Source organism: Silene latifolia, chromosome 6, assembly GCF_048544455.1.
Source record: "Silene latifolia isolate original U9 population chromosome 6, ASM4854445v1, whole genome shotgun sequence".
Lineage (NCBI taxonomy): Eukaryota > Viridiplantae > Streptophyta > Magnoliopsida > Caryophyllales > Caryophyllaceae > Silene > Silene latifolia.
In genome coordinates, this window is record NC_133531.1 from 49,232,559 (window position 1) to 49,254,511 (window position 21,953).

Below are 21,953 nucleotides of genomic sequence, written 5' to 3' on the forward strand. Positions count from 1 at the left end.
CCAGACCAAATCCCCTGGAACAAATTCTTTCCTTTTCTGATGTACCTTGGACTGTTTCATGTACTTCTCATTGGTCTTCTCAATTTCCCTTTTCACAGTGTCATGGAGTTTCAACAGCTGTTCTGCCCTGGCCTTAGCATCATGATTCATCTCTTTTCTTGGTACAGATGACAAGTCTACAAGCATTAGTGGATTAATCCCATAGACAACCTCAAAAGGACTATGACCAGTAGCAGTTGATGGTGATCTGTTGAAGGCAAATTCTGCTGCTGCTAACTTGATGTCCCAGTCTTTTAGGCTCTTGCTTACAAGACATCTCAGAATCCTACCCAAGGTTTTGTTGGTGACCTCAGTTTGGCCATCTGTTTGGGGGTGGTGAGAAGTCTTGAACAATGATCTTGTCTTGAGCGACTTCCATAGAGTTTTCCAAAAGTAACTCATGAACTTTGTATCTCTATCTGAGACAATTGTCTTTGGAACTCCATGAAGCCTTACAATTTCTTTTAGGTATAGCTCAAAGAACACTGGCAAGCATCTTCATTTTCTTGCAAGCTATAAAATGGGCCATCTTATGAACTGTCAACAACAACCATGATTGAATCCTTTCCTCTCGTGTCCTTGGTAATGCAACAATAAAATCCATGCTCACATCCTCCCATGGCTTACTTGGTACTGGTAATGGGATATATGGGCCAGTTTGGAAGGAACTCTTAGCCATTTGACACACCGAACATCTTCGAGAACATTTTGGACATCCCCATCATTTTTGGCCAATGGAACTGTTCCTGTAGTATGTCCATTGTTTTTCGAACACCAAAATGCCCTCCCAAACCTCCTGAATGGACTTCCCTGATTAGGAGGTCCCTGTATGAACCCCTTGGAACACAGAGCTTGTTCCCTTGGAATAGAAACCCATCTTGCAGCAAGTATTTGTTCCCTGGAACCCTATGCCCTTCAAACTGTGTGACCCACTCCTCAGAGAAGTCAGGGTCTTCCTTGTACATCTCTTTCATGAACTCAAAACCAAGGACCCTGGTTCCCATAGTTGATAGTAAGGAGTGCCTCCTTGATAGTGCATCTGCCACTACATTTTGTTTTCCTTCTTTATACTTGCTGGAAAAGGTGAATGATTGCAAGTACTCCACCCATTTAGCATGTCTGTGACTCAATTTGTGTTGACCATTGATATATTTCAAAGCTTCATGATCAGAGTGTAACACAAATGGCTTTGGCTTCAAGTAGTGACTCCAATGCATGACTGCCCTGATAATTGCATAAAATTCCTTGTCATAGGTAGAATACTTTAATTTAGCTCCATTCAGTTTCTCACTGAAGTAAGCTACAGGTTTCTGAGCTTGGATCAGACTTGCACCAATGCCTACCCCACTGGCATCACACTCTACTTCAAAGAGTTGATCAAAGTCTGGCAATTTCAGAATAGGGGTCTCACACATCAACTTCTTAATCCTTTCAAAGGATGTTGAGCACTCTCGGTCCAGTGGAACTCTCCTTTCTTCATACACTCGAATTGGAGCAACAACCTGAATCTGAAGTTCTTGATAAATCTCCTATAAAAGAAAGCCAATCCATGGAACCCCTTACCCCGGTGATGGTTTTAGGAGTTGGCCATGATCGAATGGCTGCAACTTTGTCCACGATCAACCGTAATCCCTCTCCCAGAGACAATGTACCCTAGGAATGCCACTTCTTTAACCATAAAAGTGTATTTTTCTAGTTTGCCAAATAGTTTCTGTTCTTTGAGGATCCCGAAACACGTTTCAAGATGTTTTGGTGTTCTCTTTTTCACTTCTTGTAAACCAAGATATCATCAAAGTAGACCACCGCAAATTTGCCTAAACATGGCCTTAGCACCTCAGTCATCGGTCTCATAAAGGTGCTTGGTGCATTAGAAAGACCAAATGGCATCACAAGCCACTCATATAGTCCATGTTTAGTTTTGAAGGCAGTCTTCCACTCATCTCCTTCCCTTATCCTGACTTGATGGTACCCTTGCCTGAGATCAATCTTAGAAAATATCATGGCACCACTGAGCTCATCTAACATGTCATCCAACCTTGGTATTGGGAACCTGTACTTTGGTGATGTTGTTAATGGCTCTGCAAGACACATCCTCCATGTTCCATCTTTCTTTGGAACAAGTAGAGCAGGACCGCACAAGGATCGAGAGATTCCCTGACAAATCCTTTGCTCATAAGTTCCTCAATTTGGCTTTGCAATTCTTTGGTAGCAGCTGGATCACTTCTATAAGCTGGCCTGTTGGGAAGCACTGAGCCTGGAACAAGGTCTATGTGGTGCTCAATGCCTCTCAATGGTTGCAACCCACTAGGCAACTCTTTTGGAAATACTTCCTTATACCTCTGAATTAATGGCTTAACTTCAGCAGGTATCTCAGGACTCCCTTCCTTGCTTACTTCTTTGGATAGTAATACCCAGACAGGTTGTTCTTGCTTCATTTCTTTGATCATGGCTGCTTCAGAAAGAAATAGCACACCATTGCTCTCCTCTGGCATACTTGGACCTCCATAGTTTCTCTGGTTGGGTGGTAATGGGGTCAGAGTGACCTTCTTGCCTTCATGTTTGAAACTATAGATGTTATCCTTCCCATGGTGAGTGGTATTCCTGTCATACTCCCATGGCCTTCCCAGGAGTAGGTGGCAGGCATCCATTGGGACAATATCACACAAGACTTCATCTTTATACACTTTCCCAATAGAAAATGGAACCAAGCATTGTTTGTCCACCCTTACTTCTGCTCCCTTGTTCAACCATCTCAACTTGTAAGGGTTTGGGTGCTCTTGAGTTGTCAGGTTGAGTTTACTAACCATGGCATTTGATGCCACATTTGTACAACTTCCCCCATCTATGATTAGGTTACAAACCCTCCCCTGGACTGTGCATCTGGTTCTGAATATCAGGGATCTTTGATCAGCTTCCAGAGGTGAGTGTTGGGAATGCATGACCCTCCACAAGACTAAGTTGTGACCTGTATCGGGGGGCCACAAGCGCATCTTGTTCTGGTTCTCCTTCAGTCTCCACTTCCTCCATTATCAGGGTCTCATCTTCCTCATACTGAACCAAACCTTCCCTCTCCCACTGTTCTACTTCCATTGCTGTCAAGGTTCTCTTAGAAGGACAATCCTTCCTAAAATGGCCATACCCTTGGCACTGGAAGCATTTAATTTTCCCATCAATCACAGGTGTGTTGGTTCTAGGATTCACATGACTCTTCCCCTTGTCTGGTGTTGGTTGGGTTGCAAGTTTTGGAGTTTCTCCAATCCTAACCCCAGAAAAAGGTTTGAAAGTGGATCTGGTAAGGGGTTTGGAAGCAGTGACCTTGGCTTTTCCCATCTTTTCAATCCTCAATGCAAGGTTGACTGCCTCATCAAAGGACCAGACTTGTTGCATTCCGACTCTTATAGCAATCTTAGGATCTAAGCCCTCAACAAACCTAGCAATTTTCTGTTCGGGCTTTTCAAGTAATCTCACATTGCAGGGTAAGTTGTTCAAAGCTTCTAAGATAAGACTCAACAGATTGTTGGTCTTGTTTCAGCTGGGTTAACTTGATAAACATATCCTGTGTGTAATCTTTAGCTATAAACTTATCCTTCAATTTCTTTTTAAGTTTTAGCCAAGATTTAATGGGTTCCTTGCCTTCTTTCATTCTCTGGCTTTTCAGGGTTTCATACCAAAGTGAGGCATAACCTTTGAATTTAAGGATATAAACTTTGAAAGCTTTCTGTCACAAGATATCCCTTAAATTCAAAGACTCTCTCAACAGTTCTAATCCAGTCTAACAAATCTTCAGGGTTTAAACTACCATGGAAATCAGGAATTTCTACCTTTATATCTTTGTCTCTCTCCATGTAGATGCCCTCTGCCATAGATTCATCGATTCGACATGTCTTCTCCATATTCCGGTGGTGTGGTTGTCCTCTTCCTGCTCCAACAAAGCCTCTACCCCTGCCCTCTGCCTCGTAGGGTGGCCTGTTAGGAACTCCTTCTGCAAGAGTGTTGACAATATTTACCAGTTCATTGATTCTCCCCGCTATCCGATCCACCCGGTCTCAATACCAGTAAATCTCTCTTCACTCATGGGTTATTTTTTGTAGTTTTGTTGTAGTTAGGGTAAAAATGAACTCACTTTCCTTCCCAAGACTAACACAAGATAGAATCGTGTTAAAACCTTGCTCTGATATACCAATTTGCAGTGTAATGTCCAAGGGTTTAGACAAAAACAGCAAACAAACCAGCAGAAACTAGACAAGTTCTCAGGAATGCAATAAACTTGTGCTATTTAATAAAATTATGAATTGACCTCCTAAAATCATGAAACTTGGCAGTAAATTACTTTGATATGAGAACTAACTCTGAGTAAATTTCCAGGATTTTTTGAGGACTCAAAGTATTTTTAAGACTCAATCGAATCGACGACAGACACAAAGGACGTAATTGAGACGAGTTCTGGGATTTGATTTGAAAGGAGGGAACTTTGGATATAATTATCAACCATAAAACCCACAGAATTCTCACAGGGAATTAAGCTAACAATTTGGGGTGTTAGAGTTAAGAGATTCCATGATTAACACAGAAAGACTCAAATTGAAACAAACAAGTAAAGCTAAACTAACCACGGTCTCAAAGACGGGGAAAGTTTATACTCTACTAACAGTGTACTTAATCAATAACCACAGTCTAAGCACAGGTTATTATCAAGCCTAACTCTAATCTACAGACTAAGCACAAGATTAAGAGGTTTAAATTTGAGAGAATTCTCAGGTTTCATTCATAAATCAAATTTTGTGTTACAACAATCGAGTTGAGGTCCTTATATAGGCCTTTTTAGGTTACAAACTTGAAAGAAAACTACATCCAAGGGTCAGGATCCCTCCTCACATGCTGGTAAGAGTCCAAGTACAATATTACAACGGTTTAAAAGCTCTTAATTGTAAACTGGAATGAAAACAAAAGAGAAATGCAGTGTGATGTGAGTTGTGGTCTTTTTTTCGCATTGCTGGCTTTTTCGTTGAATGTAGGCACTTGAGGACGAAATGATTGAGTCCTTGGCATTAAAATTGGCTCTAGGTTGTATCTGGTATATGGGAAGACAAGCCAAAAGTTCTTTGTGTGCTTTTTCCTCATGGTTTAGCCAGAAATGGAAAGTTTGCTTTTGTTGTTTGTCATTTTGTGCAGATTCTGTCAGACTTGGTTTTCTAGGACTTGCATTGTGATTTTCCCTTGGACCCCTAGGACTTTTCTGAGCCTAGTTTAGTGACCAACCAGCTGGCCATGGTGGCAGCTGGTGGTTGGGCTTGTACTCGTACCTATTAGCCTCTAAACTTAGCCCAGTTTGGTTGCTTCCTGGAATGGGTGTGGTGTTGTTTTGGCCTGCTTGCATTTGTGGGGTGTCCTGGTCTGTGGCTCCTGCTGCACGAGTCACAATGACTAATAAACATGGACAAATGCTTCACACAACGAGTAACAATGACTAATAAACAAGGACAAATGGTTCACACAAGGAGTCACAATGACTAATAAACATGGACAAATATTTCACACAACAAGTCACAATGACTAATGAACAAGGAAAATTAGTTCACACAATGAGTCACAATGACAAGGACAAAAGGTTCATACAACGAGTCACAATGACTAATAAACATGGAAAAATGCTTCACACAACGAGTCACAATGACTAATAAACAAGGACAAATGGTTCACACAACGAGTCAGAATGACAAGGATAAATTATTCACACAACAAGTCACAATGACTAATAAACATGGAAAAATACTTCACACAACGAGTCACAATGACTAATAAATAAGGACAAATGGTTCACACAACGAGTCACAATGACAAGGATAAATTATTCACACAACGAGTCACAATGAAACATGGACAAATGCTTCACACAATAAGTTACAATGACTAATAAACAAGGGCAATTGGTTTACACAATGACTAATAAACAAGGGCAAATGGTTCACACAACGAGTCACAATGACTAATGAACAAGGACAATTGGTTGACACAACGAGTCACAATGACAAGGATAAATTATTCACACAAGGAGTCACAATGACTAATATACATGGACAAATGCTTCACACAACGAGTCACAATGACTAATAAACAAGGACAAATGGTTCACACAACGAGTCAGAATGACAAGGATAAATTATTCACACAACAAGTCACAATGACTAATAAACATGGACAAATACTTCACACAACGAGTCACAATGACTAATAAATAAGGACAAATGGTTCACACAACGAGTCACAATGACAAGGATAAATTATTCACACAACGAGTCACAATGAAACATGGACAAATGCTTCACACAACAAGCCACAATGACTAATAAACAAGGGCAATTGGTTCACACAATGACTAATAAACAAGGGCAAATGGTTCACACAACGAGTCACAATGACTAATGAACAAGGACAATTGGTTGACACAACGAGTCACAATGACAAGGATAAATTATTCACACAAGGAGTCACAATGACTAATATACATGGACAAATGCTTCACACAACGAGTCATAATGACTAATAAACATGGACAAATGCTTCACACAACGAATCACAATGACAAGGATATATTATTTACACAACGAGTTACAATGACTAATAAACATGGACAAATGCTTCTCACAACAAGTCACAATGACTAATGAACAAGGACAATTGGTTCACAAAACGAGTAACAATGACTAATAAACAAGGACAAATGGTTCACACAACGAGTCACAATGACAAATGAACAAGGACAATTGTTCGACACAAGGACTCACAATGACAAGGATACATGGACAAATGCTTCACACAACGAGTCACAATGACTAATAAATATGGACAAATGCTTCACACAACGAGTCACAATGACAAATGAACAAGGACAATTGGCTCACACTACGAGTCACAATGACTAATAAACATGGACAAATGTTTCACCCAACGAGTCACAATAACTAATGAACAAGGAAAATTAGTTTACACAATGAGTCACAATGACAAGGACAAAAGGTTCATAGAACGAGTCACAATGACTAATAAACATGGACAAATGCTTCACACAACTAGTCACAATGACTAATAAACAAGGACAAATGGTTCACACAACGAGTAACAATGACAAGGATAAATTATTCACACAACGAGTCACAATGAATAATAAACATGGACAAATGCTTCACACAACGAGTCACAATGACTAATAAACATGGACAAATGCTTCACACAACGAGTAACAATGACTAATAAACAAGGACAAATGGTTCACACAAGGAGTCACAATGACTAATAAACATGGACAAATATTTCACACAACGAGTCACAATGACTAATGAACAAGGAAAATTAGTTCACACAATGAGTCACAATGACAAGGACAAAAGTTTCATACAACGAGTCACAATGACTAATAAACATGGAAAAATGCTTCACACAACGAGTCACAATGACTAATAAACAAGGACAAATGGTTCACACAACGAGTCAGAATGACAAGGATAAATTATTCACACAACAAGTCACAATGACTAATAAACATGGACAAATACTTCACACAACGAGTCACAATGACTAATAAATAAGGACAAATGGTTCACACAACGAGTCACAATGACAAGGATAAATTATTCACACAACGAGTCACAATGAAACATGGACAAATGCTTCACACAACAAGCCACAATGACTAATAAACAAGGGCAATTGGTTCACACAATGACTAATAAACAAGGGCAAATGGTTCACACAACGAGTCACAATGACTAATGAACAAGGACAATTGGTTGACACAACGAGTCACAATGACAAGGATAAATTATTCACACAAGGAGTCACAATGACTAATATACATGGACAAATGCTTCACACAACGAGTCACAATGACTAATAAACATGGACAAATGCTTCACACAACGAATCACAATGACAAGGATATATTATTTACACAACGAGTTACAATGACTAATAAACATGGACAAATGCTTCTCACAACAAGTCACAATGACTAATGAACAAGGACAATTGGTTCACAAAACGAGTAACAATGACTAATAAACAAGGACAAATGGTTCACACAACGAGTCACAATGACAAATGAACAAGGACAATTGTTCGACACAAGGACTCACAATGACAAGGATACATGGACAAATGCTTCACACAACGAGTCACAATGACTAATAAACATGGACAAATGCTTCACACAACGAGTCACAATGACAAATGAACAAGGACAATTGGCTCACACTACGAGTCACAATGACTAATAAACATGGACAAATGTTTCACCCAACGAGTCACAATAACTAATGAACAAGGAAAATTAGTTTACACAATGAGTCACAATGACAAGGACAAAAGGTTCATAGAACGAGTCACAATGACTAATAAACATGGACAAATGCTTCACACAACTAGTCACAATGACTAATAAACAAGGACAAATGGTTCACACAACGAGTAACAATGACAAGGATAAATTATTCACACAACGAGTCACAATGAATAATAAACATGGACAAATGCTTCACACAACGAGTCACAATGACTAATAAACATGGACAAATGCTTCACACAACGAGTAACAATGACTAATAAACAAGGACAAATGGTTCACACAAGGAGTCACAATGACTAATAAACATGGACAAATATTTCACACAACGAGTCACAATGACTAATGAACAAGGAAAATTAGTTCACACAATGAGTCACAATGACAAGGACAAAAGTTTCATACAACGAGTCACAATGACTAATAAACATGGAAAAATGCTTCACACAACGAGTCACAATGACTAATAAACAAGGACAAATGGTTCACACAACGAGTCAGAATGACAAGGATAAATTATTCACACAACAAGTCACAATGACTAATAAATATGGACAAATACTTCACACAACGAGTCACAATGACTAATAAATAAGGACAAATGGTTCACACAACGAGTCACAATGACAAGGATAAATTATTCACACAACGAGTCACAATGAAACATGGACAAATGCTTCACACAACAAGCCACAATGACTAATAAACAAGGGCAATTGGTTCACACAATGACTAATAAACAAGGGCAAATGGTTCACACAACGAGTCACAATGACTAATGAACAAGGACAATTGGTTGACACAACGAGTCACAATGACAAGGATAAATTATTCACACAAGGAGTCACAATGACTAATATACATGGACAAATGCTTCACACAACGAGTCACAATGACTAATAAACATGGACAAATGCTTCACACAACGAATCACAATGACAAGGATATATTATTTACACAACGAGTTACAATGACTAATAAACATGGACAAATGCTTCTCACAACAAGTCACAATGACTAATGAACAAGGACAATTGGTTCACAAAACGAGTAACAATGACTAATAAACAAGGACAAATGGTTCACACAACGAGTCACAATGACTAATGAACAAGGACAATTGTTCGACACAAGGACTCACAATGACAAGGATACATGGACAAATGCTTCACACAACGAGTCACAATGACTAATAAACATGGACAAATGCTTCACACAACGAGTCACAATGACAAATGAACAAGGACAATTGGCTCACACTACGAGTCACAATGACTAATAAACATGGACAAATGTTTCACCCAACGAGTCACAATAACTAATGAACAAGGAAAATTAGTTTACACAATGAGTCACAATGACAAGGACAAAAGGTTTATAGAACGAGTCACAATGACTAATAAACATGGACAAATGCTTCACACAACTAGTCACAATGACTAATAAACAAGGACAAATGGTTCACACAACGAGTAACAATGACAAGAATAAATTATTCACACAACGAGTCACAATGAATAATAAACATGGACAAATGCTTCACACAACGAGTCACAATGACTAATAAACATGGACAAATGCTTCACACAACGAGTAACAATGACTAATAAACAAGGACAAATGGTTCACACAAGGAGTCACAATGACTAATAAACATGGACAAATATTTCACACAACGAGTCACAATGACTAATGAACAAGGAAAATTAGTTCACACAATGAGTCACAATGACTAGGACAAAAGGTTCATACAACGAGTCACAATGACTAACAAACATGGAAAAATGCTTCACACAACGAGTCACAATGACTAATAAACTAGGGCAAATGGTTCACACAACGAGTCAGAATGACAAGGATAAATTATTCACACAACAAGTCACAATGACTAATAAACATGGACAAATACTTCACACAACGAGTCACAATGACTAATAAATAAGGACAAATGGTTCACACAACGAGTCACAATGACAAGGATAAATTATTCACACAACGAGTCACAATGAAACATGGACAAATGCTTCACACAACAAGCCACAATGACTAATAAACAAGGGCAATTGGTTCACACAATGACTAATAAACAAGGGCAAATGGTTCACACAACGAGTCACAATGACTAATGAACAAGGACAATTGGTTGACACAACGAGTCACAATGACAAGGATAAATTATTCACACAAGGAGTCACAATGACTAATATACATGGACAAATGCTTCACACAACGAGTCACAATGACTAATAAACATGGACAAATGCTTCACACAACGAATCACAATGACAAGGATATATTATTTACACAACGAGTTACAATGACTAATAAACATGGACAAATGCTTCTCACAACAAGTCACAATGACTAATGAACAAGGACAATTGGTTCACAAAACGAGTAACAATGACTAATAAACAAGGACAAATGGTTCACACAACGAGTCACAATGACTAATGAACAAGGACAATTGTTCGACACAAGGACTCACAATGACAAGGATACATGGACAAATGCTTCACACAACGAGTCACAATGACTAATAAACATGGACAAATGCTTCACACAACGAGTCACAATGACAAATGAACAAGGACAATTGGCTCACACTACGAGTCACAATGACTAATAAACATGGACAAATGTTTCACCCAACGAGTCACAATAACTAATGAACAAGGAAAATTAGTTTACACAATGAGTCACAATGACAAGGACAAAAGGTTCATAGAACGAGTCACAATGACTAATAAACATGGACAAATGCTTCACACAACTAGTCACAATGACTAATAAACAAGGACAAATGGTTCACACAACGAGTAACAATGACAAGGATAAATTATTCACACAACGAGTCACAATGAATAATAAACATGGACAAATGCTTCACACAACGAGTCACAATGACTAATAAACATGGACAAATGCTTCACACAACGAGTAACAATGACTAATAAACAAGGACAAATGGTTCACACAAGGAGTCACAATGACTAATAAACATGGACAAATATTTCACACAACGAGTCACAATGACTAATGAACAAGGAAAATTAGTTCACACAATGAGTCACAATGACAAGGACAAAAGTTTCATACAACGAGTCACAATGACTAATAAACATGGAAAAATGCTTCACACAACGAGTCACAATGACTAATAAACAAGGACAAATGGTTCACACAACGAGTCAGAATGACAAGGATAAATTATTCACACAACAAGTCACAATGACTAATAAACATGGACAAATACTTTACACAACGAGTCACAATGACTAATAAATAAGGACAAATGGTTCACACAACGAGTCACAATGACAAGGATAAATTATTCACACAACGAGTCACAATGAAACATGGACAAATGTTTCACACAACAAGCCACAATGACTAATAAACAAGGGCAATTGGTTCACACAATGACTAATAAACAAGGGCAAATGGTTCACACAACGAGTCACAATGACTAATGAACAAGGACAATTGGTTGACACAACGAGTCACAATGACAAGGATAAATTATTCACACAAGGAGTCACAATGACTAATATACATGGACAAATGCTTCACACAACGAGTCACAATGACTAATAAACATGGACAAATGCTTCACACAACGAATCACAATGACAAGGATATATTATTTACACAACGAGTTACAATGACTAATAAACATGGACAAATGCTTCTCACAACAAGTCACAATGACTAATGAACAAGGACAATTGGTTCACAAAACGAGTAACAATGACTAATAAACAAGGACAAATGGTTCACACAACGAGTCACAATGACTAATGAACAAGGACAATTGTTCGACACAAGGACTCACAATGACAAGGATACATGGACAAATGCTTCACACAACGAGTCACAATGACTAATAAACATGGACAAATGCTTCACACAACGAGTCACAATGACAAATGAACAAGGACAATTGGCTCACACTACGAGTCACAATGACTAATAAACATGGACAAATGTTTCACCCAACGAGTCACAATAACTAATGAACAAGGAAAATTAGTTTACACAATGAGTCACAATGACAAGGACAAAAGGTTCATAGAACGAGTCACAATGACTAATAAACATGGACAAATGCTTCACACAACTAGTCACAATGACTAATAAACAAGGACAAATGGTTCACACAACGAGTAACAATGACAAGGATAAATTATTCACACAACGAGTCACAATGAATAATAAACATGGACAAATGCTTCACACAACGAGTCACAATGACTAATAAACATGGACAAATGCTTCACACAACGAGTAACAATGACTAATAAACAAGGACAAATGGTTCACACAAGGAGTCACAATGACTAATAAACATGGACAAATATTTCACACAACGAGTCACAATGACTAATGAACAAGGAAAATTAGTTCACACAATGAGTCACAATGACAAGGACAAAAGGTTCATACAACGAGTCACAATGACTAATAAACATGGAAAAATGCTTCACACAACGAGTCACAATGACTAATAAACTAGGGCAAATGGTTCACACAACGAGTCAGAATGACAAGGATAAATTATTCACACAACAAGTCACAATGACTAATAAACATGGACAAATACTTCACACAACGAGTCACAATGACTAATAAATAAGGACAAATGGTTCACACAACGAGTCACAATGACAAGGATAAATTATTCACACAACGAGTCACAATGAAACATGGACAAATGCTTCACACAACAAGCCACAATGACTAATAAACAAGGGCAATTGGTTCACACAATGACTAATAAACAAGGGCAAATGGTTCACACAACGAGTCACAATGACTAATGAACAAGGACAATTGGTTGACACAACGAGTCACAATGACAAGGATAAATTATTCATACAAGGAGTCACAATGACTAATATACATGGACAAATGCTTCACACAACGAGTCACAATGACTAATAAACATGGACAAATGCTTCACACAACGAATCACAATGACAAGGATATATGATGCAGGAGCATGTTCGGAACAAGCAAATGAGATCCTTATTAGTCGAAATGTAACTCAACTAGTAAAAGGATTTGAGCTTGGATCGAGTAATGTGTTGATGCTAAAATGGGAAGGTATGGGAGCTGCATAACACGGCTCTGGAGTTGCATATCACGGCTCCTAGGATGATTAGGATACACGGTTTCCTAAATCGTGTAGAATAATAAGTTAGTTAATTACTATTTCTAATAAAGTTAGGAAAGCTAGATTTTCCTAATCCTAGTCAAATTAGAATACCCTAAATCTGATTGTATTCTAGTTTTTAGTATTTTAATTACTTTCCTAGTTAGTTTAGGAAAGGGGAATAATTTTCCTAGTTAGTTTAGGAAAAGGAAAGATAGCTTAATTTCCAAGCTAGGGTTTGGGTCGAATTGTGACCTCGTTTAGGAGTATATTAGGCCGTGTATGATCAGAGAAACACCATCGAATTTCCAGCAATAAAATTGTTTACATTTGTGAGCATTATTCTGATTAGGTTTGCGAGCTTAATCTTTAGATCTTCCTTGCGAGGTTGATTGCGTGAATCTGCGTTTGACACCTTGCGAGGTTAGGACTAGGAATTCACCATACTATCCAGGTTACATCCTTAATCACGAAATAATCAGTCCAAACAAATCAATTTCCGCTGCAAATTTACTAATTATCACGACATACACAATCACAGAATTAACAAACTCAAACGAACAGTTCAACGATCTGTTCATTCTCGTTTTTCCATACTGTTTTACATCAAATTGGTTACAAGAGCTAAGTTCCGATTTATTCCTTAATAGATCTGTCTTGGGACGTTGCTAATCATGGTTAAAGACGGTGAAGAAGGTCCGAAAACATGGGAAGATGGTCATAACGAGCTGAAGTTGGAGATGGCTCAGATGGCTTATGTGTTAAAAAATATAGCAAGCATGTTGAAGGCTAAAGAGAAGAAAAAAGAATCGGACACCCCATCCGAATCTGAAGAAGAGGACGAGCAGCCAAAGAGGAAGTCAAAAAATAAGAACGATGATGATCGGGGTTTAAAACTCGATATTCCAGACTTTGATGGCGAGATGGATCCGGAAAAATTTCTGGATTGGGTAAGACAAGTTGAGAGGGTTTTCGAGTATAAAGAATACGATGACAAGAAGCAATTTAAAGTTGCAATCTTAAAGCTTACAAAGTATGCATCTTTATGGTACGAAAATCTGAAAAAACAGAGGAGAAAGGAAGGCAAAGACAAGATCGAATCTTGGATCAAATTAAAGAAGCACTTGATGAGGCGATTCCTGCCAAGGGATTATGAGCAAGATAACTACTTAAAGCTCCAATCTTTAGAGCAAGGAAGCATGTCCGTGACTGATTACATCAAAGAATTCGAAAAGATGTCAATCGTGTGCGATCTTGAGGAGAAAGAAGAGCTAAGAGTGGCGAGATTCATCAAGGGCCTAACACCCGCGATTGCAACAAAGGTAGAAATCCAGAATTATGACGGGTTTAGTGATGTTTGCAGATTGGCGTTAAAATTTGAAAAACATGATAAGGCACGTAAACCTTATGCTTATTCCAAGGGACAAAGTTCGGGAACCAACTCATATTCCAGGCCAGCTCCTAGCAAGGCTAAAGAAATCCCGAAAGAAGAACCCAAGGACAAAGGAAAGGGTGTTGCCGAGCCAAAGGGGGGTTCTTTGAGGCGTTGCTTCAAGTGTCAAGGCTATGGGCATATAGCAAACGAATGTCCTCAGAAACGAGCCCTAACAGCTCAAGAATTATGTGATATGATCCCCGTATTTGTCACGCCAGAAGAAGAAACAGTTCAAGGGAATGTTGAAACTGATGGTGAAGGAAAAGTCTACGATTTGGATCCATTGAGTGAAGAGGAGTGTTTAGTGCTGCGTAATTTACATATGGAAACGGGTTGGTGAGAATGAACAACGGAGCAAATCTTCCATACTCGGTGCAAGGTAAACCGTAAAATTTGCAATCTTATTATTGATAGTGGATCATGTGCTAATGTAGTAGCGAGGGACCTTGTTGATGAACTGAAATTGCAAACTAAAGACCGAGTTAAACCATATAAATTACATTGGCTGAATGGGGAGAATGGGATCCAAGTTAAGAAACAGGCCTTAGTTTCGTTGAGTTTAGGACCCTATGCTGATGAGGTGTGGTGCGATATAATTCCTATGAATGCATGCCACATTCTGTTGGGTAGGCCTTGGCAATTCGATAGAAAGGTTGAACATGACGGGAGAGCTAATGTGTATAGCGTGATGAAGGGTAATGTGAGATATAATCTGAAACCTATGTCACCTAATAAGATTAAAGAGTCCAAAACAAAGAAGGGGAGTATGTTTATGGAGGCTCGGGAGGTTGAGGAAGCTTTAGCTCGTGGAGAACGAACTTATGTGCTGCTGGTTCGTGAATTGGGGTCCGTTGGTGTGTGTGATGACCGTGAGGTACAGGAGTTGTTAGAAGAGTTCCGGGATGTGTTTCCGGATGAATTACCGGATGGGTTACCTCCTTTACGTGGTATTGAACACCAAATAGATCTGATTCCAGGGGCGGCATTGCCTAATAAGCCGGCCTATCGCTGTAATCCAGAGGAAGCAAAGGAGTTACAGAGACAAGTCCAAGAATTGATAGATAGGGGATATGTTCAAGAGAGCTTAAGTCCATGTGCGGTGCCTGCGTTATTAGTACCAAAGAAGGAAGGGACTTGGAGAATGTGCATTGATAGTAGAGCGGTAAATAACATTACAATCAAATATCGCTTTCCTATGCCAAGACTTGATGATATGCTTGACGAACTTTCTGGTTCGAGTGTCTTTTCTAAACTGGATTTGAGGAGTGGCTACCATCAAATGAGGATTCGAGAAGGGGATGAGTGGAAGACCGCGTTTAAAACGAAGCAAGGGTTATATGAATGGCTTGTGATGCCGTTTGGATTGTGCAATGCTCCTAGTTCATTTATGAGGTTGATGAATGAAGTGTTAAGGCCGTTCCTTAACAAATTTGTGGTGGTCTATCTTGACGACATCCTGATTTATAGCAAAGATGAAGAGTCGCACAAACGACATTTGCGAGCTGTGTTTGAAGTTTTGCGAGATCGAAGCTTTATGGTAAGTTGGAAAAATGTACTTTTATGGTCTCAAGTGTTGTCTTTCTTGGTTATATTGTGGGAAAAGACGGGGTAAGTATGGACCCATCCAAGGTCGATGCTATTCAAGCCTGGCCAGTTCCGAAATCAACTACAGAGGTGCGAAGCTTTCATGGTTTAGCATCATTTTATAGACGGTTCATCCAGGGTTTTAGCTCGATTGTGGCTCCAATTACAGAGCTAACCAAGAAGGGAGAGTTCGTGTGGACTAACAGCGCCTAAAAAAGGCGTTTGAAGAAGTAAAACGCAAGCTATGCTCCGGACTGTTTAGCACTACCTGATTTTAATAAATTGTTTGAAGTCGAGTGTGATGCAAGTGGTGTTGGGATTGGTGCCGTGTTAATACAAGAAAAGAGGCCTATTGCATATTTCAGCGAGAAATTAAACGGTGCAAGGTTGAACTATTCAACCTATGACAAGGAGTTTTATGCAATCGTGAGAGCATTGGATCATTGGAGTCATTATCTGCGTCCAAAGCCGTTTATTTTACATTCAGATCACGAGGCTCTTAAACACATCCATGGACAGCAAAAGTTAAATCAAAGACATGCCAAATGGGTAGAATTCTTGCAATCATTCACGTTTTCTTCAAAATATAAGACGGGAAGTTCTAATATCGTGGCTGATGCATTATCACGAAGGCATTCATTGTTGATTGAGTTGGATGCAAGGATTCTTGGTTTCGAACATATCAAGGAACTGTACAAGTCTCGATCAGAATTTTCAAAGGAAATCATTGATCCGACAGGTTTATATCTTATTCGGGATGGCTATCTCTTCAAGGGTAATCGGCTATGCATTCCGAATGGGTCGATTAGGGAGTTGTTGGTACGAGAAGCTCATGGCGGGGCTATTGCTGGACACTTTGGAGTTAATAAGACGAGTGACATCCTAAGTGAGCACTTCTACTGGCCGAGAATGAATAAGGACGTGCAAGAGATTGTGGCGAAATGCGTGGTATGTCAAAAGGCTAAAAGCACGTTCACCAAGGGTTTGTATACACCTCTGCCCGTACCTGTACAGCCATGGAATGAGGTAAGCATGGATTTTATCCTTGGTTTGCCGAGAACTCGGAGGGGTAAGGACTCGATTATGGTGGTAGTTGATCGATTCTCGAAGATGGCGCATTTTATTCCGTGTCACAAGACTGATGATGCAACTAAAGTGGCTGATTTGTACTATAGAGAGATCGTTCGATTACATGGAATACCTCTTACTATTGTTTCAGATAGAGATGTGAAGTTTCTTAGTTACTTCTGGAAAACGTTATGGCGTTTGATGGGGACTAAGCTTCTTTTCAGTACATCACACCATCCACAAACAGATGGTCAGACCGAGGTAACCAACCGTACTCTAGGGAGTCTATTGCGAGGATTGGTTAGTAAAAGCACAAAGGATTGGGATATCAAATTGGCGCATGCTGAATTCGCTTATAATCGTACACCATCAATGACGACAGGACGAGCTCCATTCGAGATTGTCTATGGCGTGAATCCATACCTGCCAATCGATTTAGTGCCCATTCCAAAGAAAGATGTGTTAAGTTTTGAAGCCAAAGAAAGACAAGCTGCATTTCTCCGAGTATGTGAACAAGTTCGAGCTCAAATTGAGAAGGCAAATGCTAAATACAAAGAGAAGGCTAATAAACATCGAAAGCAGCCTGTTTTCAAAGAAGGTGATCTTGTGTGGTTACATTTGAGAAAGGAACGATTTCCGTCCAAAAGGAAGAATAAGTTGATGCCGCGAGCAGATGGTCCATTCAAGATCCTCGAATGTTATGGTTCTAACGCATACAAGCTGGAGTTGCCGAGTGAATATGGTGGGGTGAGCGCGACATTCAATGTAGGCGACCTATCACCATATCTAGAAGACGAGGATTTGAGGGCAAATTCTCAAAAAGAAGGAGAGAATGATGCAGGAGCATGTTCGGAACAAGCAAATGAGATCCTTATTAGTCGAAATGTAACTCAACTAGTAAAAGGATTTGAGCTTGGATCGAGTAATGTGTTGATGCTAAAATGGGAAGGTATGGGAGCTGCATAACACGGCTCTGGAGTTGCATATCACGGCTCCTAGGATGATTAGGATACACGGTTTCCTAAATCGTGTAGAATAATAAGTTAGTTAATTACTATTTCTAATAAAGTTAGGAAAGCTAGATTTTCCTAATCCTAGTCAAATTAGAATACCCTAAATCTGATTGTATTCTAGTTTTTAGTATTTTACTACTTTCCTAGTTAGTTTAGGAAAGGGGAATAATTTTCCTAGTTAGTTTAGGAAAAGGAAAGATAGCTTAATTTCCAAGCTAGGGTTTGGGTCGAATTGTGACCTCGTTTAGGAGTATATTAGGCCGTGTATGATCAGAGAAACACCATCGAATTTCCAGCAATAAAATTGTTTAACATTTGTGAGCATTATTCTGATTAGGTTTGCGAGCTTAATCTTTAGATCTTCCTTGCGAGGTTGATTGCGTGAATCTGCGTTTGACACCTTGCGAGGTTAGGACTAGGAATTCACCATACTATCCAGGTTACATCCTTAATCACGAAATAATCAGTCCAAACAAATCAATTTCCGCTGCAAATTTACTAATTATCACGACATACACAATCACAGAATTAACAAACTCAAACGAACAGTTCAACGATCTGTTCATTCTCGTTTTTCCATACTGTTTTACATCAATATATTATTTACACAACGAGTTACAATGACTAATAAACATGGACAAATGCTTCTCACAACAAGTCACAATGACTAATGAACAAGGACAATTGGTTCACAAAACGAGTAACAATGACTAATAAACAAGGACAAATGGTTCACACAACGAGTCACAATGACTAATGAACAAGGACAATTGTTCGACACAAGGACTCACAATGACAAGGATACATGGACAAATGCTTCACACAACGAGTCACAATGACTAATAAACATGGACAAATGCTTCACACAACGAGTCACAATGACAAATGAACAAGGACAATTGGCTCACACTACGAGTCACAATGACTAATAAACATGGACAAATGTTTCACCCAACGAGTCACAATAACTAATGAACAAGGAAAATTAGTTTACACAATGAGTCACAATGACAAGGACAAAAGGTGATACGAGTACGGAAGCGATAATAAACAACAAACGTTGTTGGGGTAAGAGTCGAACTCGGGACCTTGATTCACGAAGGGACGAGATCGTTCTTGATGGGATATTTGACTAAAAATCCGCCGAGACTTTGAGCCAATGGGATATTTGGGTCGTAGATCCGCCGAGACCTCGATCCAATGGATGTTTAAAATAAAGACGCCGATCGATATTTTAAACAAGATTTGAAAAGAACCGTTCAAATCTGAGATTTGTGATCAAACTGATCAATTTTATTAACTTCTTAAAACTTGGATTGTTTTATATGAATACAATCTAGACTATTTATAGTAGCTAAAAGAACGACTCCTAAACCGACACAAATACTAAATTTCTAGACTCCTAATACTAGCCAACCAGGACTTTTTTTCTTCTAACGCCAATCAAATTGTCTTTAATTCCTAATGGTATTCTAAATTGCCTTATTAATATTTAACCTAATTAGCAAAACTAATCCTACTTGTATTATGAATCCAGAATCGTATCATCCCCTCCTTCTTCGAAAGGAATTGACCTCAATTCTTGAAGATACACGATGCCACCTGGATCGAATACAATCCTGACGAACTTAGATGCAAAATTGATAAAGAACATGAAGTTATTTGTGAAAATCACTATTCACGTGTACTGTTCATCCGGGAAAAAAAATTATGTCGGCGGTGTTCTCGTTTGAAAGTTCCTATGAGGAGAAGGTTAAGTTTGATCCGAAATTACCTCCTATGTTTGATGATTATAATGATGAGGAAATTGTTGAGGTTAATGATGAAGTTATTCTTGTGCAAAGAGGGTGGTGGGGTGGAAGGCACGAGCTAATATGGCAAAAGATGGATAGTCTTGAAGACTGCATTGAAAATGACGAGCTGGAAAGGATAGCAATGATTTTCACAAATAACTTCATGTTCTTTATCAATTTTGCATCTAAGTTCGTCAGGATTGTATTCGATCCAGGTGGCATCGTGTATCTTCAAGAATTGAGGTCAATTCCTTTCGAAGAAGGAGGGGATGATACGATTCTGGATTCATAATACAAGTAGGATTAGTTTTGCTAATTAGGTTAAATATTAATAAGGCAATTTAGAATACCATTAGGAATTAAAGACAATTTGATTGGCGTTAGAAGAATAAAAGTCCTGGTTGGCTAGTATTAGGAGTCTAGAAATTTAGTATTTGTGTCGGTTTAGGAGTCGTTCTTTTAGCTACTATAAATAGTCTAGATTGTATTCATATAAAACAATCCAAGTTTTAAGAAGTTAATAAAATTGATCAGTTTGATCACAAATCTCAGATTTGAACGGTTCTTTTCAAATCTTGTTTAAAATATCGATCGGCGTCTTTATTTTAAACACCCATTGGATCGAGGTCTCGGCGGATCTACGACCCAAATATCCCATTGACTCAAAGTCTAGGTGGACTTTCAGTCAAATATCCCATCGAGAACGATCTCGTCCCTTCGTGAATCAAGGTCCCGAGTTCGACTCTCACCCCGCATCATTTGTTATTTTATTATCGCTTCCGTACTCGTATCATAAGTGGTATCAGAGCTTCGGCTCTTGATTTTCCTAAATCTAGACGGTCCTAGGCGTGTCAGAGACAAGTTATAAATAAAAGTTTAGAAAAACTCGATCATGATTTGATCACCAACCAAGGTTTGAACGGTATTTTCAAATCTCGTTTAAATTAAGATCGGCGTCTTTATTTTAAACACCCATTGGATCGAGGTCTCGGCGGATCTACGACCCAAATATCCCATTGACTCAAAGTCTAGGCGGACTTTCAGTCAAATATCCCATCGAGAACGATCTCGTCCCTTCGTGAATCAAGGTCCCGAGTTCGACTCTCACCCCGCATCATTTGTTATTTTATTATCGCTTCCGTACTCGTATCAAAAGGTTCATAGAACGAGTCACAATGACTAATAAACATGGACAAATGCTTCACACAACTAGTCACAATGACTAATAAACAAGGACAAATGGTTCACACAACGAGTAACAATGACAAGGATAAATTATTCACACAACGAGTCACAATGAATAATAAACATGGACAAATGCTTCACACAACGAGTCACAATGACTAATAAACATGGACAAATGCTTCACACAACGAGTAACAATGACTAATAAACAAGGACAAATGGTTCACACAAGGAGTCACAATGACTAATAAACATGGACAAATATTTCACACAACGAGTCACAATGACTAATGAACAAGGAAAATTAGTTCACACAATGAGTCACAATGACAAGGACAAAAGG

At 38.8% G+C, this 21,953-nt stretch overlaps 1 protein-coding gene across 1 annotated transcript; it reads left to right on the top strand.

Moving 5' to 3' along the window:
- Positions 1 to 14,206: 14,206 nt before the first annotated feature.
- On the top strand, positions 14,207 to 20,717 carry LOC141588055 (uncharacterized). Its single transcript, XM_074409512.1, has 5 exons — positions 14,207 to 15,299; positions 15,402 to 16,110; positions 16,435 to 16,504; positions 17,143 to 18,426; positions 20,385 to 20,717. The coding sequence occupies exons 1-5, from the start codon at positions 14,207 to 14,209 to the stop codon at positions 20,715 to 20,717; spliced, it is 3,489 nt and encodes a 1,162-aa protein (XP_074265613.1).
- Positions 20,718 to 21,953: the final 1,236 nt, after the last annotated feature.